At 64.3% G+C, this 17,908-nt stretch overlaps 3 protein-coding genes across 9 annotated transcripts in view; 2 read left to right on the top strand and 1 right to left on the bottom strand.

The window, feature by feature from the left end:
- Positions 1 to 1,682, top strand: part of ELL (elongation factor for RNA polymerase II) — a 28,477-nt gene extending 26,795 nt beyond the window's left edge. Inside the window, exon 12 of the mRNA XM_075549036.1 lies at positions 189 to 1,682. Within this exon, the coding sequence (XP_075405151.1) occupies positions 189 to 305 (117 nt within the window). The 3' untranslated portion in view covers positions 306 to 1,682. The remainder of the gene's footprint in view (positions 1 to 188) is intronic.
- A 2,436-nt stretch (positions 1,683 to 4,118) lies between these two features.
- Positions 4,119 to 7,091, top strand: ISYNA1 (inositol-3-phosphate synthase 1). Its single transcript, XM_075549035.1, has 10 exons — positions 4,119 to 4,347; positions 4,436 to 4,597; positions 4,892 to 5,024; positions 5,113 to 5,306; positions 5,527 to 5,676; positions 5,756 to 5,971; positions 6,059 to 6,223; positions 6,313 to 6,426; positions 6,503 to 6,720; positions 6,838 to 7,091. The coding sequence occupies exons 1-10, from the start codon at positions 4,228 to 4,230 to the stop codon at positions 7,028 to 7,030; spliced, it is 1,665 nt and encodes a 554-aa protein (XP_075405150.1). The 5' UTR covers positions 4,119 to 4,227; the 3' UTR covers positions 7,031 to 7,091.
- Positions 7,092 to 7,304: 213 nt separating this feature from the next.
- On the bottom strand, positions 7,305 to 17,697 carry SSBP4 (single stranded DNA binding protein 4). 7 transcript variants are annotated; one of them, XM_075549031.1, is made up of 17 exons: positions 17,383 to 17,695; positions 13,230 to 13,302; positions 13,060 to 13,121; positions 12,882 to 12,966; positions 10,163 to 10,237; positions 9,655 to 9,714; positions 9,504 to 9,573; positions 9,337 to 9,407; positions 9,191 to 9,258; positions 8,936 to 8,981; positions 8,820 to 8,855; positions 8,694 to 8,745; positions 8,548 to 8,612; positions 8,387 to 8,465; positions 8,164 to 8,192; positions 7,817 to 8,037; positions 7,305 to 7,567 (listed from the first exon to the last, which is right to left on the bottom strand). In XM_075549031.1, the coding sequence occupies exons 1-16, from the start codon at positions 17,439 to 17,441 to the stop codon at positions 7,831 to 7,833; spliced, it is 1,137 nt and encodes a 378-aa protein (XP_075405146.1). In that variant the 5' UTR covers positions 17,442 to 17,695; the 3' UTR covers positions 7,305 to 7,567; positions 7,817 to 7,830. The 7 variants fall into 7 exon arrangements, with proteins under 7 accessions (XP_075405146.1, XP_075405148.1, XP_075405142.1 ...); XM_075549033.1 differs by having other exon boundaries at positions 7,936 to 8,037; positions 17,383 to 17,694; XM_075549027.1 differs by lacking the exon at positions 17,383 to 17,695 and adding an exon at positions 13,701 to 14,075.
- Between the last annotated feature and the right edge of the window lie 211 nt (positions 17,698 to 17,908).

The raw sequence follows: 17,908 nt of genomic DNA, 5'->3' as shown, positions 1-17,908 counted from the left end.
CCACCGCTCCCCAGGGTGGAAGGGAACCTCTGGGCTGCACTTGGGTGACTGGCTCTGTGTCTTCAAAGCCTCCTGGCCTGCCCCCCCACCCCCACCCCCAGAGAGGCCTCTGGCCATCCCGTCGGCAGAGTTGGCACTGGCCCCCGAGCTCACCAAGCGTCCCTTCCTGCCTCTGTCCCCACCCGCAGACGAACACCCACTACAGCCAGGAGAAGCAGCGCTGTGAGTACCTGCACAGCAAGCTGGCCCACATCAAGAGGCTCATTGCCGAGTACGACCAGCGCCAGGTGCCCTCCTGGCACTAGCTGGAGGTGCTGGGCGACAGGCGCCGCCCAGGGACCAGTGGCCTCGTGGCCTGCCCCTGCCGTGTGGACCCTTGGGCCTGTGGGACAAGCGGTGGGAAAGAGAATTTATTTAAACAATAAATGTAAGGACACTCGCTTCTCTGAAGCCACTGGTGGACACCAGGGTCCTGACGACGGGGCCTCGGGCTGCACCACCCGCCCTGCGTGGCTCAAGAGGGGCTGGGCGTCTTTTCTAGTTTTATACGAATAGCCACTTTTAGCTACTGCGAGGAGACTCGTCTATTTTTGTACGAAGAGAAAAAGCCCTTTTTTTCTACACCTGTGCCTCCTGCTGCCTGTGGCCCCTGGGCCCGGCTCCTTTCTGCAGTATTACGGCCACTGGGGTGAGCACTGTTCTGAATGAGGGCCCTGGGCCCTGGACAGTGGCCGTTGGGAGCCATTTCTGAGGAGCCTGGCCCAGGGCCATTGTATACAGGGCCATCCATCAGGTTCCTGTAACCTGGGGTGATCTCTGGTCAGCTGATCCCTGCCTTCCCCACCTGCCCCAGGATTTCGGAGCAAGCGGGCAGCTCTATTTCAAGAGCCCCAGCTGGCACGGAGCAGCTGTGGGCCAGGGGCTTGCGGGGCCCAGTTGTCCCGGGAGGTGCCAGCCCCGTGGCCCCAAGCTGGCCTGCTATTCCCTGTGCCCAGCTGCCCGCCAAAAGGCCCGGGTGCTGCCCCATGTGGCCGATGAGTCCTCAGCGCCCCCTTTGCTGCTGCTGCTATTGCTGTTTGTCCGTCCGCCCTCGGGGGCCAAGACCCCCTCCTCTGAGGCCCCGGGGTTGCACTCAGGGAAGGAGGGGCTGGGGGTGCGGCTTCATGGGCCCCCAATTGCTGCTTTGTTGCTGTGCCTAGTGCGCCCTCAGTCCCCATCCCCGCGGGGCCAGGGATCCCACCAAGCTGTGCTGTCTGGGATAGGCCCTCAACGGGATGGACCTGCAGAAACGTGGACCCTCAGTGGTCGCAGGGACGCAGTCACCGCCCGCTCCTGGGCACATGCACCCAGGAGGCCCCGCCCTGCCAGCTATGCCCTTCCTTAGTGTTTGCTGTTCTCCTTTTAAGGACTGGTGACGCTCAGAGGTGTTTTGTGCTTTGAGGGCTGGTGGAGGGCAGTCCCGCCATGGCGCTCTGTCCCAGCCCCGTGCTGTGGAGCAAAGCCACTCTGAGCCATGGAGTTGGTGTTTACAAGGACTTCTCACTTTTGCCAAAATGTTACACTCGAGGGGCGCCGTGTCTTGAGTTTCCTCGTGTTTTATTAAAAGAGCTAGTGTTCTTTGTGTACACTAAGCAGGTGAATGCTGAAGTTTTTCAACCTACAATAAATTTCACTGAACCGAATCGGGGCTCTGGCACCCCTCCTGTTCTCCTGTCTGTCCCAGACCAGCTCCTACATCGCCGCCTGAGGGCATTATGCAGCCAGTGGGTGGCTCTGGTAGGGGAGGTCGAAATGAAGAAGGGGGCCAGGGGGTGGGGGAGCAAGGGTAGGTGTGTGACCAGGGGAGGACCACATTCCCTGTGTGAGGGAGACTCCTCCCGAGGGGGCCTCTGCTGGAACGCTGAGTCCCAGAGGGTGCCAGTAGGAATGGCCATCTGTGTCCCCTGGTTTAAGGGAACCCTGAGGCCGGAGTCCTGGAGGCTGGCTGCTCTGTGCAGGAGCAGCTTGCGTGAGGAAGGAAAACCAAGGGAGACAAGGCGGTGAGGCCCTGCACACTCACTCCCACAGTCACTGCAGACTCGGGGGGCAGTGGGCAGTCGGCTGGCTGCGACCTTGGCTCAAGTTCTGAGAGACACAGGAGTAGCTGCCAGCAGCCCAAGGGGCAGTGTGTACAAGTCACACAGATAACATCTTCTTTGTCCTCATCCTCCGGGCATCACCGCCCCTGCCTGGCACCTCCTCTGACCTGCCACTGCCCAGCAGCCAGCTGCACCCCCACCTGCCACTGGCTGTTTGTTCACTTTTGCCCTGGGAATCCCACACCCTTGGGCCCCAGTGTTCTTGGGCCTGTCCCTTGTACCATAGCAGGGAGATGACCCCCAAATGGCCTGGGATTATAGGGCCCAACCATCTGCTGCCTGCCCGCTGACCTGAATCATACTCACCCCGTGGCCCTCGTTGCACCCTGATGCTTGTAGCGGCTGCGTCCTCGCCCCTCCCAGGCCTATGCCTGGCTCTTCCATCCCTTGCAGTGCTATGTGATTGCTGGCAATGTCAGCCCTGCCCCTGCCATCCCCTTACCCAACTACTCCAAGAGGGGTACCTGGGCCTGTGTCCCCCACCTATGAATGTTGGGATGCCTGTCGGGTCCTGAGCTGTTGTATCCTTTGTATATCCCTCACATGTGGCCGTAAGATTCCCTCACCCCATTCCTGGGCCTGACACCCCCACTTTTTTACTTCCCTAGTTGCCAGCAAACTCTTCATACCTCAAAACCCTTCCCAGTGGCCACGTTCATTAGGAAGCCTTTCCAGCCCTCTGGCGTGCTCCTACCCCTGGTCCCCACTGGCTGGGTAGCCAAGTCTTGCTTCCCCCTGTACCAGACAAGAGTGTCCAGGGCTAGGCCTTGCCCAGGCCCCAAGAGTTCCTGCTCTAAGGCCAGGCCCCAAACATCCCATCTATCCACCTTTTGGGTCAGCTCCAGCCATGGAAATTTTCCGGCTGGAGGAGGCCACTTGTTTTGGAAAGTTCCTGGGGGAGCCGCCTGCCCTGCAGCGTCCCGCTGGTTTCCCACGCTCCTTTGTCGCCTGGCTAGCTAGAGGGGGCCACCACTGCTGATGGGCCAGCCCCTGCCCCCCTCCCCACGGACTGCCTGCCCTCAGCCAATCCTGCTGCAGGTGGGGGAACCAAGGCCGCTGGGGAAATATCTCAGCAGCCACCCCACAGTCTACCCTGTCATGGCGAGGGGGCGGGAGAGGGGCAGGAAGTAGGGGTCCCAGGCTGACAGCGTTGAATTTTACCTGATCCCCGAGAAGCCCTCCAGGCTCTGTCCTAGAAACTGGCTTACTGCAGAGAACCAGACGCCCCACGTGACTGAGATAAACCTCCCAGGTGCCCCCGTGTTGACCCAAGACCAGGCCCGACCCAGGCCCTCTAAACCCCCATTCTGCGTGTGCCACAGTCAGGAGTTAACGCAGGGCTGGCCCGGGCATCTGGCAGAAGCAAAGTGCCCTCCTTTCCCAGTCAGCCCCTGAACGCCGTCCCCCGCCCCCCGCCTGCAGGGCCCCTGAGGAGGAGCTGCTGACCTCAGCAAAACGCCATCGCCCTCCAAGCTGCGTTCCAAGAACAGCTTCTCCGCCCTGTAATTGGGTCTCAATGTCTATAGGAGAAAAATACCTCCCAGCACCCCGCTCCTGCAGCGGCTGCCCCGCCCATTGTGCTCTCGCCTCTTTGGAGTGTTTTCATTGGGTGAGGCTGAGGGAGCCTCGCAGAGTACAAACGAGGGAGCATGCTGTGAGCTCTGCGGAGCGTGGTTTCCAAGTTTGGGGGCGACCTGATCCAGGAACTCTGATTTGGCTTTCTGCTGGTCCACCCCCGCCCCCGCTGCTGCCTCCGTCTCCTCTCCCTGGCTGTGCCCCCACCCCCGCGACCACCCGACAGCACTTGGCCTGGTAGTGCTCAGTGGAGATGGGGCTGCGGGCGTCGGCCCAGTGAGGCCGCGCTCCCTCCCGGGCCCCTCCTTCCGGGGGCGGGGCGGCGCGGGGCGGGGCGGGGCGCGCGCTTTTCCCCAGGAGCCTGAGCGTCCCGCCGGCTCGCGCTGCCCGCCCCGCGCCCGCGCCGGACTGGTGAGTGCGTCCCGCGACCCGCCACCCCGCTCCTCCTCGCGCCGAGTCCGCCGGCTCGCGTCCCCGCAGCCCGCCCGCCCCCCGCCCCCCGCAGCCCGCCGCGATGCAGACGGCCGCCGAGTTTGTGGTGGAGAGCCCCGACGTGGTCTACGGCCCCGAGGCCATCGAGGCTCAGTACGAGTACCGGACGACTCGCGTCAGCCGCCAGGGCGCTGTGCTCAAGGTGGGCAGCCCGCCCAACGGTCCCCGCCGAGCAGAGGGGGCGGGGCGGGGCGAGCACCCCAGACTCAGCGCCGCCGCCCCCCTCCCAGGTGCACCCCACGTCCACGCGCTTCACCTTCCGGACGAGCCGGCAGGTGCCCCGCCTTGGGGTCATGCTGGTCGGCTGGGGCGGCAACAACGGCTCCACGCTGACCGCCGCCGTGCTGGCCAACCGGCTGCGCTTGTCCTGGCCCACGCGCACGGGACGCAAGGTGGGGGCGCGTGGCGAGAGGATTCCACCGGGGGACCCCGCGGGGGACGGCGCTCACTCCTCCGCAGGGCGAGGGGCGCCCTGGAAGGCTCCCCCGAGGGAGGGAACGCCACGGGGGTCCGTCCGTCCGGTGGTTTCGCTTCCGGGGGCGGGCGGGGGAGAGCAGAGTCCACCGAGGGGAGGGGGCGTCCACGAGGGCGTGGTCTCTGTGGGCGGGGCCTCCCGCGGCGTGATCGGCCAGGGGGCGGGGCCAGCGCTCCCCGGCCCCGCCCCTCACGCGGCCTGTTACCCGCAGGAAGCCAATTACTATGGTTCGCTGACGCAGGCGGGCACCGTGAGCCTGGGCCTGGATGCCGAGGGCCAGGAGGTGCACGTGCCCTTCCGCGCTCTGCTGCCCATGGTGGCTCCTGATGACCTGGTGTTCGACGGTGCGTGGGGCCCGGGCGGGGGCGGGGCCGCACAGTGGGCAGTGGCCGAGGGCCAAGTGAGGCTGACCAGCCTGAGGGTCGCCCCCAGGCTGGGACATCTCATCACTGAACCTGGCCCAGGCGATGCGGCGTGCGCAGGTGCTGGATTGGGGGTTACAGGAGCAGCTGTGGTCCCACATGGAGAGCCTGCGCCCGCGCCCGTCCGTCTACATCCCGGAGTTCATCGCGGCCAACCAGGGCACCCGTGCGGACAACCTCATCCCGGGCACGCGTGCGCAGCAGGTGCCACTTTGGTCCCCCCCTTTAAGAAAACAAACCTGGCCTTTGCCGATTATTGCCCGACACCTCCACCTATTGCCTCCTCCCCACCGGTTCCCCCTTTTCTTATGGCCCCAGCTCTCCCCCGCCCCCCATCACAGAGGGTGACAAGTTCAGGCCCCCCTTCAAGCTTGGGCAGCTGAAGGCCTGGGTGCTTTGTCTCCCTCCTCCCACCTTCCCCCAGCTGGAACAGATCCGAAAGGACATCCGAGACTTCTGGGCCAGCAAGGGACTGGACAAGGTCATCGTGCTGTGGACAGCCAACACCGAGCGCTTTTGCGACGTGGTCCCAGGCTGCAACGACACCGCCGAGAACCTGCTTCGAACCATTGAGGTGGGAGTATGCTGAGGCAGGCCGGGCCGGGATCAGAGCCCAGCCCCTTGGCTGACTGCCCCCTGCCCCACATCCACAGGCCGGTGGGGAGGTGTCCCCGTCCACACTCTTTGCTGTGGCCAGCATCCTGGAGGGCTGTGCCTTCCTCAACGGGTCCCCCCAGAACACACTGGTGCCGGGGGCGCTGGAGCTAGCTCGGCAGCACCGCGTTTTCGTGGGCGGGGATGACTTCAAGACTGGCCAGACCAAGGTCAAGTCTGTGCTGGTGGACTTCCTCATCAGCTCTGGGCTCAAGGTGAGAGACTAGGGTGGCTGGTGGGGGAGGGGTCGAGGGCTGGGAGAGAGGACGCTGGTGGAGTGCCACAGGACTGTTATCCCGCAGACCATGTCCATCGTCAGCTACAACCACCTGGGCAACAATGATGGGCAGAACCTGTCCGCTCCATCGCAGTTCCGCTCCAAGGAGGTGTCCAAGAGCAATGTGGTGGACGACATGGTGCTCAGTAACCCAGTGCTCTACACGCCTGGCGAGGGGCCTGACCACTGTGTGCGTGAGGACCTGGGGGCCCCCTGAGGTGGGCAGGGAGGGGGGTACCCAGCAGCTGGTGTGACTTCTTGTGGTCCCCTGCCCCCCAGGTGGTGATCAAGTATGTGCCTTATGTGGGCGACAGCAAGCGGGCCCTGGACGAGTACACCTCAGAGCTGATGCTGGGCGGCACCAACACCCTGGTGTTGCACAACACCTGCGAGGTGCAGGGGTGAGGCTGAGGGTGGATGGGGGTTAACCCACCCAGGGTACCACCCACTCACACCCCCACCCTCCCAGGACTCGCTGCTGGCCACGCCCATCATGTTGGACCTGGTGCTACTGACTGAGTTGTGCCAGCGAGTGAGCTTCTGCACGGACACGGACCCAGAGCCACAGGGCTTCCACTCCGTGCTGGCCCTGCTTGGCTTCCTTTTTAAGGCGCCGTTAGTGCCCCCGGGCAGCCCTGTGGTCAATGCCCTCTTCCGCCAACGCAGCTGCATCGAGAATATTCTCAAGTGAGTCGGTGCACCTGAGGGGCTCGAGGTGTGCTGGTTGGGGTTGGGCTGGAGTCGGGGACCCTGGTGGCCTTCCCAGCTGTTCCTGGCCTGCTGAGTCCCCCTGTGGCCCTCCAGGGCCTGTCTGGGACTTCCACCACAGAACCACATGCTGCTGGAGCACAAGATGGAGCGCCCCGACCCTGTGCTCAAGCCGACCGGGCCCGTGGCCCATCATCCTGTGCTGTACAGCAAAGGGCCAGTCCCTGCTGCCCCCAACGGCTGCACCGGTGATGCCAATGGCCATCTGCAGGCCGAGGCCACCCCCTGAGGCTGCAGTCTGCTGGCGCTGCCCCCCCCATTCCCGTCAATAATAAAGCTGGTGCCACTATCACAACTAAGCCTTTTGTGCCTGCTCTCTCCCCACCAGGGGTCCCGTCCCGCCCTCCTCTGCCTCTGGCCTAGGCTCTCCACCCCCACCCCCACCCTTCTGTAAGATCCCCAGAGACCCTCTGCCTCCCCTGACCTTTCAGCTTTGTGCGGGGGTGGGGGGTGGATGATGGGGTTTTGTCACAGATGGACATGAAGAAATTTGAGGCAGTTACCAAAACACACAATTACATTTATTGTGCCCTCCCAGAAGTCCCCTCGGGACAAAATACAAAGAGCCGCAGGGAAGGGCCATACAGGGGAGCTCTTCTTTGAGGTCCTTGCGTTTTTTTTTTAGAAAATGAAAAGTCCGGGTGGGCCAGGGCTTGCCAAGCTCGCTCAGCGTGGGGGCCCAGGAGCCAGAAATGTGGCCTTGAGCAAGGAGCCCCGGGCCCCAGGCGGAGGTCCCTCACACGCTCATGGTCATCCCGGGGGAATACTGCGGAGAGAGGGGGGCGTCCGCGGCGCACAGGCTCAGCTAATAAGATTTCTGCTGGGACCTGCCTCCCCCTCCCGGGGTGGGAAGTGGGGGTGGGGTGGGCAATGAGGCAGGGATGGGTGGGGCCGGGTCCCAGGTGGGCAGGGTGGGGCAGAATGCAGGAAAGGCTACCCAGGGCAGGAATCCCGGGGATGGGGAGCCAGGAGGGAAGGGCAGGGAGGGGAAGGAGTGCCGCGGCCGCCCCCCCACCTGGCCCGCCGCGGTCACGGTCTTGCTCTGGCCCCCCGGCCGCCCCGCCGGGGTCTGCCCGCCAGGCCCCTCCGGCCCGACGCCGCCGCCGCGGGGGGGGAGTCGACGCAGTCGCTTACGCTTTCGCTCGGGAATGGGTGCAGAAAGGTCCCGGCGGCCGCCATCTCGCCGTCGTCCCGTGGGGTGCCGGGGGCATTGCTCAGGCCGGCGCCCGGGGAGCTCTAGGGGTGGCCGCGGTCAGCCCGGCCCCGCCCCGCCCCATGACGACACCGCACGCCCCTCCCCGTGGCCCCGCCCACCCGAGGCTTCTCTGGACCCGGAGCCCCACCTCCCATCGCAGGCCTCACCTTCTGCAACCCGTCCATGTCGCCAGAGCCTGTGGACAGACCAACCAAACCCAGCTCAGGCCCTGAGTGCGTCTGAGGGCGGGGTCCGCCAGATGTCTCCCCAACCCCGCCCCTAAGCACACTGCAGCCCAGCCAGTGCCCAGCCACAGGGGTCCTGGTCTGGGGGTGCTAGGAGGGGATCTGAGCAGGAAACGGGGCTGGAATCCCCCCAGCAAGTACTCACCCAGGGATCCGTTCACGTGATGGGGTTCCATTGCACTCATGGCAGCCATGGGGCCCTCAGGGCCAGGGCCGAGCGGGAACTAGGGGGGGGGGGGGGCGCAGTATGACCTCAGGCTGCAGTACCGAGCCCACTAACCCGCCCCCTAGCCGGTCCGCACTCACGTTAGCCCGGCCTGGAGGCCCGATGGGGTTCATGATGGTGTACATGCTCTCGCTGGAGTTGGAGTCTGGGAAGAAGTGGTGGGGTCAAGGGGTGAGGTCAAGGGGAGGGTCCTCCGCCCTCCAGCCCTGTTTCCCCAGGCATATACCTCCAGGGCTGGCCAAGATGGGTGTTCCGGGGGGCCCACCTCCAGGGGGTCCCTGCACAGGAGGCAGATGGGGAGGTGAGAAAGCTCCCTCAACGGCCACCCCCGACCCGATTCCGGGACACTCACTGTGTAGCTGCCAGGAGAGGCCGAGGAGTAGGAGACCTGCGCAGAGAGACCACCCTGAGTGATGGCCCACCGCGGCTGGAAACCCCAGCCCCCCACCCACCTAGCCTGGGACTCACCGAGTTGCCACTAGGACTGGCCCATGGGCCTCGGACTGCTGGGCCCCTAGAAAAGACCATGGGCTCAGGCTAGGGGCGCACAACCTCGCCCTCGTAGACCAACCCCCACCCTCCACATGCACCCAAATGGAAGTGGCTGACCACAGCTCAGGCCTCTTTCCCCACCCAAGGAATGCCACTGTAGTGTCACAGAAGGACTCCTCCACAGGAGTGGACCAGAGTGTGGGTCCACTGTGTCCAGGCTGTGGGTCTTACATGTTCAAGGTAGGCAGTCCAGGGCCAGTGAGGGGGCTGGGCAGGGGCCGGATGCTGCCTCCATAGCCCTGCCAAGATGAACGGTCAATGAGGAGGGGTCACCCCTCCAACTCTCTCTCCCACCATGGCCCCCAGGTTAGCCTTACCTGAGGCCCAACACCAGCCATGCCCCGGGGAGGAGTTACCCGCTGCATTGGCCCACCCATGCTGGGATGTCCTGGGAACAGAAGGAAGGGCACTTAGACTGGGGAGGTGGTGGGGTTGGGGTGCTGAGGGGCTGGGGCAGCAACACCAGCTAGTACTCCTTACTCACCCTGTGCCCGAGGGGAGGGGTCCATTGCACCAGGGAGGAGGGGCTGGGAGCCTGTAAGCCCTACTGGAGGCTGCAGAGGGAGGGGCAACACTGAGCCCAGGGTGTCCCGTGCCCCCAGCCTTGGGTCCCCCACCCCCCATCCCTCTCTCACCTGACTCGGCATCCGCAGGGTGGGCCGGGGGCCCCCTGGGAACCGCGGTGACATGAAGGGCTGGAAGAGGTGGGTGGGGGGTCAGCGCCTCCCCCTAACCACCCCCACACTACCCTGTTTCTATTCAAAGGAACCCCAAAATCTAGCAGTCCCTTCTCCAGGCGAGCAGAGCACCTGGTACTTGGGGCACAGTGGGCAGGGAAGGTGGTGTGTGTGTGGGTGGTGGGCTCAGCATCCTGCCTGACTCTGAGGCCCAGCATAGAAATGTTGGGGGAGGGGGGCTGGGAGCTGGGGGAGCCATAGGATAACAGAACCAGAGGGGTTGGGGGAAGCGTGGTCACCCCGGTTGCCTCAGTGTGTTCTGCAGCCTTACTAGTCCAGCCAAGGAAGGGGCAGGGGTACCAAAGACGCAGGAGGCTGGGTGGTCGGGTTCTGTGTCTCAGGGCCAAAGGGCTCCCTCAGGCCCTGCTCTCCTGCCCTAATCCCAAGCGACCAACCTCAGTCATACCTGGAAGAAGCCAGGGGCCATGGCATCGTTGGGGGCCAGGCTCCCCATCACAGGACTGGGGGCTGCTGCAGTGCTCTGCAGGAGGGGGAGATGGTGGGGACAAGTCAGGACAAGTCTCCTGGGACATCCCCTTGTCCTTGACAGAGGTCAACCTTTCTAAATAGGGGTGATGGCTCTGTCAGTGGGCAGGTGACCTAGGAGCTATACCCAGAGCCACTTCATCTGTGCACCACCCACGGGGGGGGGGGGGGCAGGGAAGAGGCCTCCCAGGAGGGAGGAGTCTTGGGTTGCAGTCCTGGACAGGCCTCTCTGGCCCACTGGGTGGCCTTCAGCAAGGGCCCTGCCTCCCATCACACCCAGGAAGGTGCTAAGGGACTCCAAACTCTCGCTGCCAGAGGGTCCACTCTGACTCATAGCAACACTCTAGGGCAGGTCAGCGCTGCCCCTGTGGGTATCTAAGTGGTAGGATGTAGGTGAGTAGAAACCCTCTTCCTGCTCCACCAGAGCAGTGATTGGATTCTAACTGCTGACCCAGTGAGCAGCTGCCCCCCAGGGACTCCTGGCTGGGAAGCAGCTAATGAAATCCTGGAGCTGGGTCCCAGAGTCTTTTGAGTCTAGAGATGTTCAAGGGGAGGCATGACCCTGGCTAGCCATCTGGGTCCGAGCCCGCGAGCAGACCCTGACCGACGGAACAGTGCTTACTCTCTGAATCTGAGGTGGCCTGACACCCCTGCTCAAGCGTGCCCCAGTGGGACTGCGCTTCAGTTTCCCACACCTTGCTTCTGAAGCGCCGCGTGGTAGACTCAACCTCCCAACCTTTGGGTTGGCAGCTGAGTCCAACTCTCTGCACCCTCCCGGGGCAACCTACCCCAGCCCTCTAACAAGCAGAGAGAAGTCCAGGCTGGCCTCCAGGGAGGGCTCCAACCCCCACCCTGCCCCCAGGTAGTAAGGCAGCTTGGCCTAGGTCCACAGGTCTCCCCTAAAAGACAAAGAACCCAAATCTGTAGCTACGGAGTCAAATTCCGAGTCAGAGCACCACAGAACTGTCCCAAAATAGGCAGCTTGCGGGAAGGCCACCGCATCTCTTCCCCAAGCAAACGCCCCGACTCTTGGTCAGCTGTTGGACCCCTGGGCCACCCAAGAGCACCCAAACCACCACCCCACCTGGGTGCAAAAGGAATCATTCGCAGCTTCCGGGTCAATCCCGGCAGCAAGGCAGAAGCCCTCGGCCCACATCACAGAAAACTAGCAGAGCGAACGGCAGCTGGGAAGGGGGCGGAGGGCGGAGCAAAGATGCAGTTTGGGAAAGGCCCTCAGGCCACTTCCGCTTCGTTCCGGGACCCAGGCTAGGCTTAGTGGCCAGAGGGGCACTTGGGGGAGGGGGGGAGGTGCAGAGTGTGGGAGGCCCGTCTCCAAGGAGCCATAGCCCGAGGCAGGGTTGCAGGGAGCTGAGGGTCTGGGTAGAAGGGTTGGGGGCGGGGAGCCCTTCAGCTACCAGAGCAGGGCCCCTCCAACCGCTCTCCAGGCGAAGCTCGAAACCAGTCCCGCCTAGAAAGCCTGTTAAGCCGGGGATGGGGGTGGGGGGGTGCGTCAGGGGCAACTCCCACAGACCCACGTGTCAGAGCGCTCTCTGCAGGGCCCCGCTGGGGAGGGAGGCGCCACTTCCCTTCCTTCTGCACTCTGCACCGGGGGCCTGGGGCAGCTGCGCCCTGGAGATGCCTGCCTAGGCAGCTGGGGTACCTGGGGGCTGGGGGCGGGCAGGCGCCGGCGCATTTCCTGGTGGGGCTGGTAGCAGGGCGGCTGGCGGGAGTACAGGTACCCCTCAACTTTAGGGCCTGCAGGTTCACTTTGGCCCAGGCCTTCCCTACACCTGCCCCACCGGTGCGGGCTGGACCCCCTAGGTGAATCACTTTCTGGAGGCACCCGGGACCGGGGCTCAAGTTGCCATGGCGACCGGCTGGGCGCAAGCATTTCCTGGAGACGCCAAGGTCAGTCCTCGGCCGGGAGCAGCGGAGACGGGAAGGCGGAACGACCGGCGGGGGATGGGGGACGCTCCCTCCCCCCTTCCCCCGCCGCCGTCGGCCGCAGGATGCTCGCCAAGCTTCCTGCGCCCCGCGGGGACCCGGTCTCCAGTCCCCGCGCCTTCTCCCGACGCTCTGGCGCTGCCATGACAACCAGGGCGCACTCACGGAAGCGCGCTTGCTGACTCCAACGCAGGGCAGAACTCAGGAGCGGAGCCCAGGAGACACCGCCCCCCGCCCCCCACGGAGGGCGAGAGCCGAGCCCACGCGGAGACACCCGCGGGAGCCGGGAGGCGTGGGGGCGTACGCGGGCAGGGGGCGCCCCTGGAGAGTGCGCACAGCCCGCGTTTCCAGGAAGGGTTGGGGTGGTGCCCAGCAGGGAAGGCGCCGGTTTCCGAGAGGCCGCGGCGAACCCACGCCCAAGGCACGGCCAGAGGAGGAACAGCGGGTCCAGGCCTCACGCCTGGTATCCCCGCCAGAGCACGGAGGAGAAGCTGGGGGCCATGCGCCACTGCCCCAGCCTCCCTCAGCCTCCGGGTTTAGCCCTTGGGGAAAGCGAGGCTGGCTGAGGTGAAGTCACTTAACTGTGACCATAGTGTTCCCGCTCCCTTGCCTCTGGCTGCGTTAAGAGGCGCCCCACCCAACGGGAGTGGCCTACACCTTCCTCCGTCCAGTCCCCAAGTCCCCATGGAACTCACATAGTCCTGGAAGGCCTTGGCCTCGCTGGAGTGCTCGCAGGCTTCTCTCCGGTCCGGAGCCGCGCAGTACAGATCCCAGAACACACTGTGAGGCAGGAGGGGGCATGGTTCCTCCCCGCCAGTGCCCCCTTGCCCTCCCCACGCCCTCCCCCTGCCCGTGTCCTGCCCCCACACGCACCACCACCAGGAGTGCAGGAACCCTGGGGGCTCCCCCAACGTGATGTTCTTCTCCCATCGGATCTGTAGGAGGAAGATGATGGGTGATGTGACGGAGGTCTGCCCGAAGCTCCCACCCACAGAACCCCCGAAGGAAAGGGAGGTCCGGGAGCAGGCAGAGGACCCACATACCTCGGACAGAAAGGTCTGGGCGGACTTCTGGGCTCCCACGTGCAGCAGATACTCATAGACGTACAAGGCCAGCCTTGGAGGAAGGGGCGGGCACTCAGACCCCAGACAGGCCCTCACTGTGCCCACCCTCAACCTCATTTGCTGACACCCTGTTCCCTCACTGTTCCATTCTGCCTCCACTGAACCTGGAACCCCAATACCCTCTTCTCAATAGATTGCCTCCTTCCTGGCGGCTCAACCAGGCCAGCTCCTCCACAGAGGGAGACCCTGTCTGCAGAGCCCCTCCTTGAGACCACCTGCCCAGGGACACTACATCCCGGCCCCAAGCCCTACTTGCTGGCTGAATTCGGTTCTGTTCAGCATTTCCTCACGGGCACGGAAGGCCATGGCCCTGTCTTTACTACATGACCACCCCTGAGATGCTTGCCAGTGGGGCGGAGTCCCCTGAAGGAGCCTCTGTCACCCACCCACCTTAAGTGAGCAGGGAGTATTGCCGGGTGGGGGTGGGGTGGGGAGGGGGTGCTGGGCAGTACCAGCACTACCTTTCCTGGGCCCCAACGCTGTTCCTCTTCAGAGTCTAATGGCCTCCTCCACAACGTGTCCAGCCCCAAGGGCCTGGATCCCCTGATAGTGGGAGCTGAAGGCAGGAGACATCCTGGGGCCCTTCTGGACGCTGCCATCTTTCAGCTCAGTGCTGCCTCCCCCACAGATGGGCGGCCCACCCTCCTGGCTGGCAGGGCCCCATCCGAAAATAACCTTCCCCTGACTCAGCCCTGCTCTCCCAGCGGCCTGCCTGGAGTTACACAGCCTCCTGTCCCAGGCAACCCTTTGGCTGTCCAGTTCCCGCCCGCTGTACGCTCAAGGGGGCTCCATCCCCTCAACCCACCTGAGTCCTTTCCCCACTCCCACCAGACTCTGCCCTCCACCCCCAGGCTCTAGAACAGGGGTTCTCAACCTTCCTAATGCTGCAACCCTTTCATACAGCTTATGTTGTGGCGACACCCCCCCCAACCATAAAATTATTTTCGTTGCTACTTCATGACTGTCATTTTGCTACTGTTAGAATCGGGCGACCCCTGTGAAAGGGTCACTCGATCCCCAAAGGGGTCTTGTACCACAGGTTGAGAACCGCTGCTCTAGATTAGCCGAGGTCTCCCTCAGTGCTGTGCTGGGAGGCCCGTGTGACCCAGACCCCTGCCCCTCTGAAGCCACACACTCATGGGGAGAGGCATGGCAGCATTCAGGCCCCAGCCCCAGGTGAGCTGTGAGGGAGGGGGGATGGGAGCAGAGCCGCTCTGGACCCCACCAGATTGCAATTGGCCAGGCTAGTTTCCTTCCCAGAGGCATCTAGCCAGGAGGCAGGGTGGGGGCAGCAGATTCCTAGGATGCTCAGGCCTTTCGGGGATGGGGATCCAGGCTGGGAAGGGCAAGGGGGTCAGGAAAAGGCAGAGGTCCTATATGGTGCCTTTTCCACATTCCTGGCCCCAGGAGCTAGGGGACCAAGCAAACTGCCAGTCCTTCTTGAGCCCCACCTCCTCCACAGCTTCTCTCCGCCTCCCTGACCCTCCCAGGTCCCTCCCTCCATGGCCTCCCATTCTATTTTGATGACACCTGCAGCAGCTGCTGCCCATCTGTCCCTCACTCCCCCACCCCACCCCCATAGCTGATGGGTCACAGGTGCTGCCAGCTTGGCCTAAGAGGGCCATGTGACCTGTGCCTGACCTGGTGGTCCCACACAGGTGTGCACACACCCCACTTCTCTCCCTACCACGGGGCCTTTACTCCAGCGACCCTACCAGAGGCTTCTCTGCCCTACTGACTCCCACCCATCTGCTGTTACCCAGGCCTCACTGGGATGTGAAGTAGAAGGCCTTGGGGAGGGGGGCAACTACATCTCCCTGCACTCTGATCTCATGGAGAGCGAGTCAAATACACACCGAGCAAGCACTGAACATGGAGTGCAAGAGAGTCAGCCTCCTGCTGCTCTGGAGTGGAGAACCTCAAGGATTGGGGTCGAAGAGGGCAAGGTGACTTCAACCGGTCACCTTTGTGTTATTTTTAATGATTCAAGGCCAATGGCCAAGGGGATGGCACAGTAGGACCCTAGAGGCCTCTTTGTCGGTGGTTGGTAATGCTCAGTTTTAGGGGGGAGCCAGCCTCTTTTAAGGACCCCAGCCACTTCCTGCCAGCCTTCTCTGCCTCACCCTCACCTCACCACACTCCCCGCTGGCTGCATGTCATCATCTATCAGCTGGGGGCCAGCTTTTGGATCCTTTCTGAACCAGATTGAGGTGGGGCGATCCTGGTAAGCCCCCTATGGAGTGTCATGGGAACTTGGGCCGGGAGAGGGCGGGGGGGGGGGGGGGAAGCTGTCTGTTGCTGTCAATGGACAGGGACCCAGGGCAGCCCCACGCGTGCAGAGTGGAACTGCTCCAACTAGTGTGACCTTTCAGAAGCAGATTACCAGGCCTTTCTTCTGAGGTACCTGTGGGTTGGCTTGAACCACCAATCTGTCCACTCAAAACCAAACACAACCCATCTGTCTTGCCCTCACCCAGGGACCCCAAAAGGCTGGCAGGCTCCACTGCAGGAGGCAGGCGGGAAACACCATCCTGGAGGGTCAGGAGCTGGAGCAGAGGCACTTTCACCCCAGGAGGAAACCAAGGCTCAGACAGGAAGTAGCTTGGCCAGTGGCTGACACTTCCTGAGGGCTGACTGCCTGGTGGCCATCCTCAGCCAAGTCCCTGAGTTCTCTCTGGTGAGAGGGGCCCACATCTCTGGAGACAATACGAAGGCTCAGGGAGCAAAAGCCCCTCATTCCTCTCTAGCAAGGGGTCCCCACACATCAGGGTGACATCTTGTCAGTGAAGTGGGGCACTGGACCATTGGTTTTCCAAGCTTCCTTTAGCAGCAAAGCCCCTCCACTGGGTGAGAGGAGGTGCCCTGGGCACCCAGAGTTGAGGGTGTGCTGCGGATATAGCACCCGGGGGTGGGGGTAGGTAGCTGTGGCTGGGGGCTTCTGATGCTGCAATCAGAGAATTGAAGGCTGTGTAAAGCCAAAGGATCCAAGATTTAGACAGGTTATGCTAACCGCCCCCTTCTTCCAATCTGAGCAGCACTCAGGCGCCAGTCCAAAGACGCCCAGAGGGTCAGGTACTTCAACATCACCATACCTATGTGGCTAGGCAAGAGGTCCTGGGGGTGGGCCTCACGCCTTCTGAGCATGCAGGCTGTTTCCCAGTGACCCTGGGCCTGGGCAGAGAACAAATGCTCCGTGGAGTCAGTTGGGGCAAGACTCGACAGGTCTGGGAGAGAGAGGTCAGCGGGTGCTGCTCTTTACCGCCCATGCCCTAGAAGCCACACTCCCAGGCATCCTGGGAGACCATGGGAGCGGGTCACCATCCGGATGGCTGGCTAGCTGCCGACCCAGGCCACCAGTGCCAGCATCTTTTCCTCTGGCACCCTTTCCTTCGCCCTGATGCGGTAATAGTGCAAACCAGGAAAGCTGAGTGGAACCCAGCACAGCCGGGAGCAGGGAGCGCCCAGCCATGCAGCACCCGCTGCCTCTGCGCATTGGTCTCAGCATCCGGGAAGGGGCTGGACCCGCCCTCGGCCGTGGGGTCAGCCCAGAGCCCCGAGGGCCAGCCCGGGGCCCGCCTCGCAGCTGCCCCCGCCCGGACAGGTGGCTGGCATCCCCTCCGGCCTCCCCGAGGCACCGGTACCCAGAGTGGCCAGTCCCACCGGCTAGGGAAACTTCCCCCCGAGCTGCAAGAGGCGGCACCCACCCGGCCACTGTTCACCCCAACTCCCCCCGCCGCCCAGGCTGTGCCCCCTCCCCCCGCCGCCGAGCCCGCGCGCCCCATCAGCGGCTCCCGTCCCTTTAAATCTCGCGCCCCCTGAACTCCCTCGGGGCTTGCGCGGCCCTCCGACCGTCTTGACTCGCGCCCCCAGGTCCCCCGCGCCCCCGGGTCTCACGCACCCCGCTCTCCTGCCCTCTGGGCCCCGCACGCCCCCCGAACTCTCGCGACTCCTCGCCCCTCGGGTCCCGCGCGCGCCCGCCCGCCGCGCGCCCCCGCCCACGTGCCCCGCGCGCGCCCGCCCGCCCGCCGGCGTCGGAGCCCACGGAAGTCCCGCGCCCCGCGGTCCCACTCACTTCTCGCGGGCCTGGCTGTCGGAGGGCACGGCCGAGCCCTTGCCCCCCTTGGCGTACATGCTGCTCCGCGCCGTCCCGCCGGGCCCACACCTGTCAGGCGGCGCCGCGGGCCGCGCTCGCCGTCGCCATGGCTACCCCGCGCCCCGGACCTCACAGCGCCCAGCCCCGCGCGCCCGCCGCGGGCATCTTCCGCGTGGGGGAGCTCGCAGCGGCGGCGTCGCCAGCTTCGGCCCGTGCGCGGGTTTTATTTTTTCCCTCTAGCTTCTCTCAGCGCCGGCTGTTCCGGGAAGCGCGCGCCCCCCTCCGCGCGCGCCCCCGCCCGCCGCCACCTCCCCCGCCGCCCGCGGGCGCCGCTCTTAAAGGGGCGATGGCGGCGGCCGGGCGCGCGGATGGGCCCCGCCTGCCAGGCCCGCGGTCGGGCGCGCACGCGCGATTCCGGTCCCAGGGCAGGAGGGGTCGCACAACTGCCCGAGTACACAGGCTTAACCGGGGGCGGCCCCCCACGGTCATACATGCGCACGCATCT

Source organism: Tenrec ecaudatus, chromosome 1, assembly GCF_050624435.1.
Source record: "Tenrec ecaudatus isolate mTenEca1 chromosome 1, mTenEca1.hap1, whole genome shotgun sequence".
Lineage (NCBI taxonomy): Eukaryota > Metazoa > Chordata > Mammalia > Afrosoricida > Tenrecidae > Tenrec > Tenrec ecaudatus.
Note: the sequence above shows the minus strand (reverse complement) of the source record. Positions and strands in the feature narration are given on the sequence as shown.

What these genes read in the sequence shown, in the direction of transcription:
- SSBP4 (XM_075549027.1), bottom strand. Translation starts at nt 13,909, where the DNA reads ATGGCAGCGTCCAGAAGGGCCCCAGGATGTCTCCTGCCTTCAGCTCCC. An exon ending in CCCTGCGGATGCCGAGTCAG is followed by an intron (nt 9,574 to 9,654) that starts GTGAGAGAGGGA and finishes CTCCCTCTGCAG; the next exon opens with CCTCCAGTAGGGCTTACAGG. An exon ending in ACATGGACGGGTTGCAGAAG is followed by an intron (nt 8,038 to 8,163) that starts GTGAGGCCTGCG and finishes GGCCACCCCTAG; the next exon opens with AGCTCCCCGGGCGCCGGCCT.
- ISYNA1 (XM_075549035.1), top strand. Translation starts at nt 4,228, where the DNA reads ATGCAGACGGCCGCCGAGTTTGTGGTGGAGAGCCCCGACGTGGTCTAC. An exon ending in CCACGCGCACGGGACGCAAG is followed by an intron (nt 4,598 to 4,891) that starts GTGGGGGCGCGT and finishes TGTTACCCGCAG; the next exon opens with GAAGCCAATTACTATGGTTC. An exon ending in ACCTGCTTCGAACCATTGAG is followed by an intron (nt 5,677 to 5,755) that starts GTGGGAGTATGC and finishes CCACATCCACAG; the next exon opens with GCCGGTGGGGAGGTGTCCCC.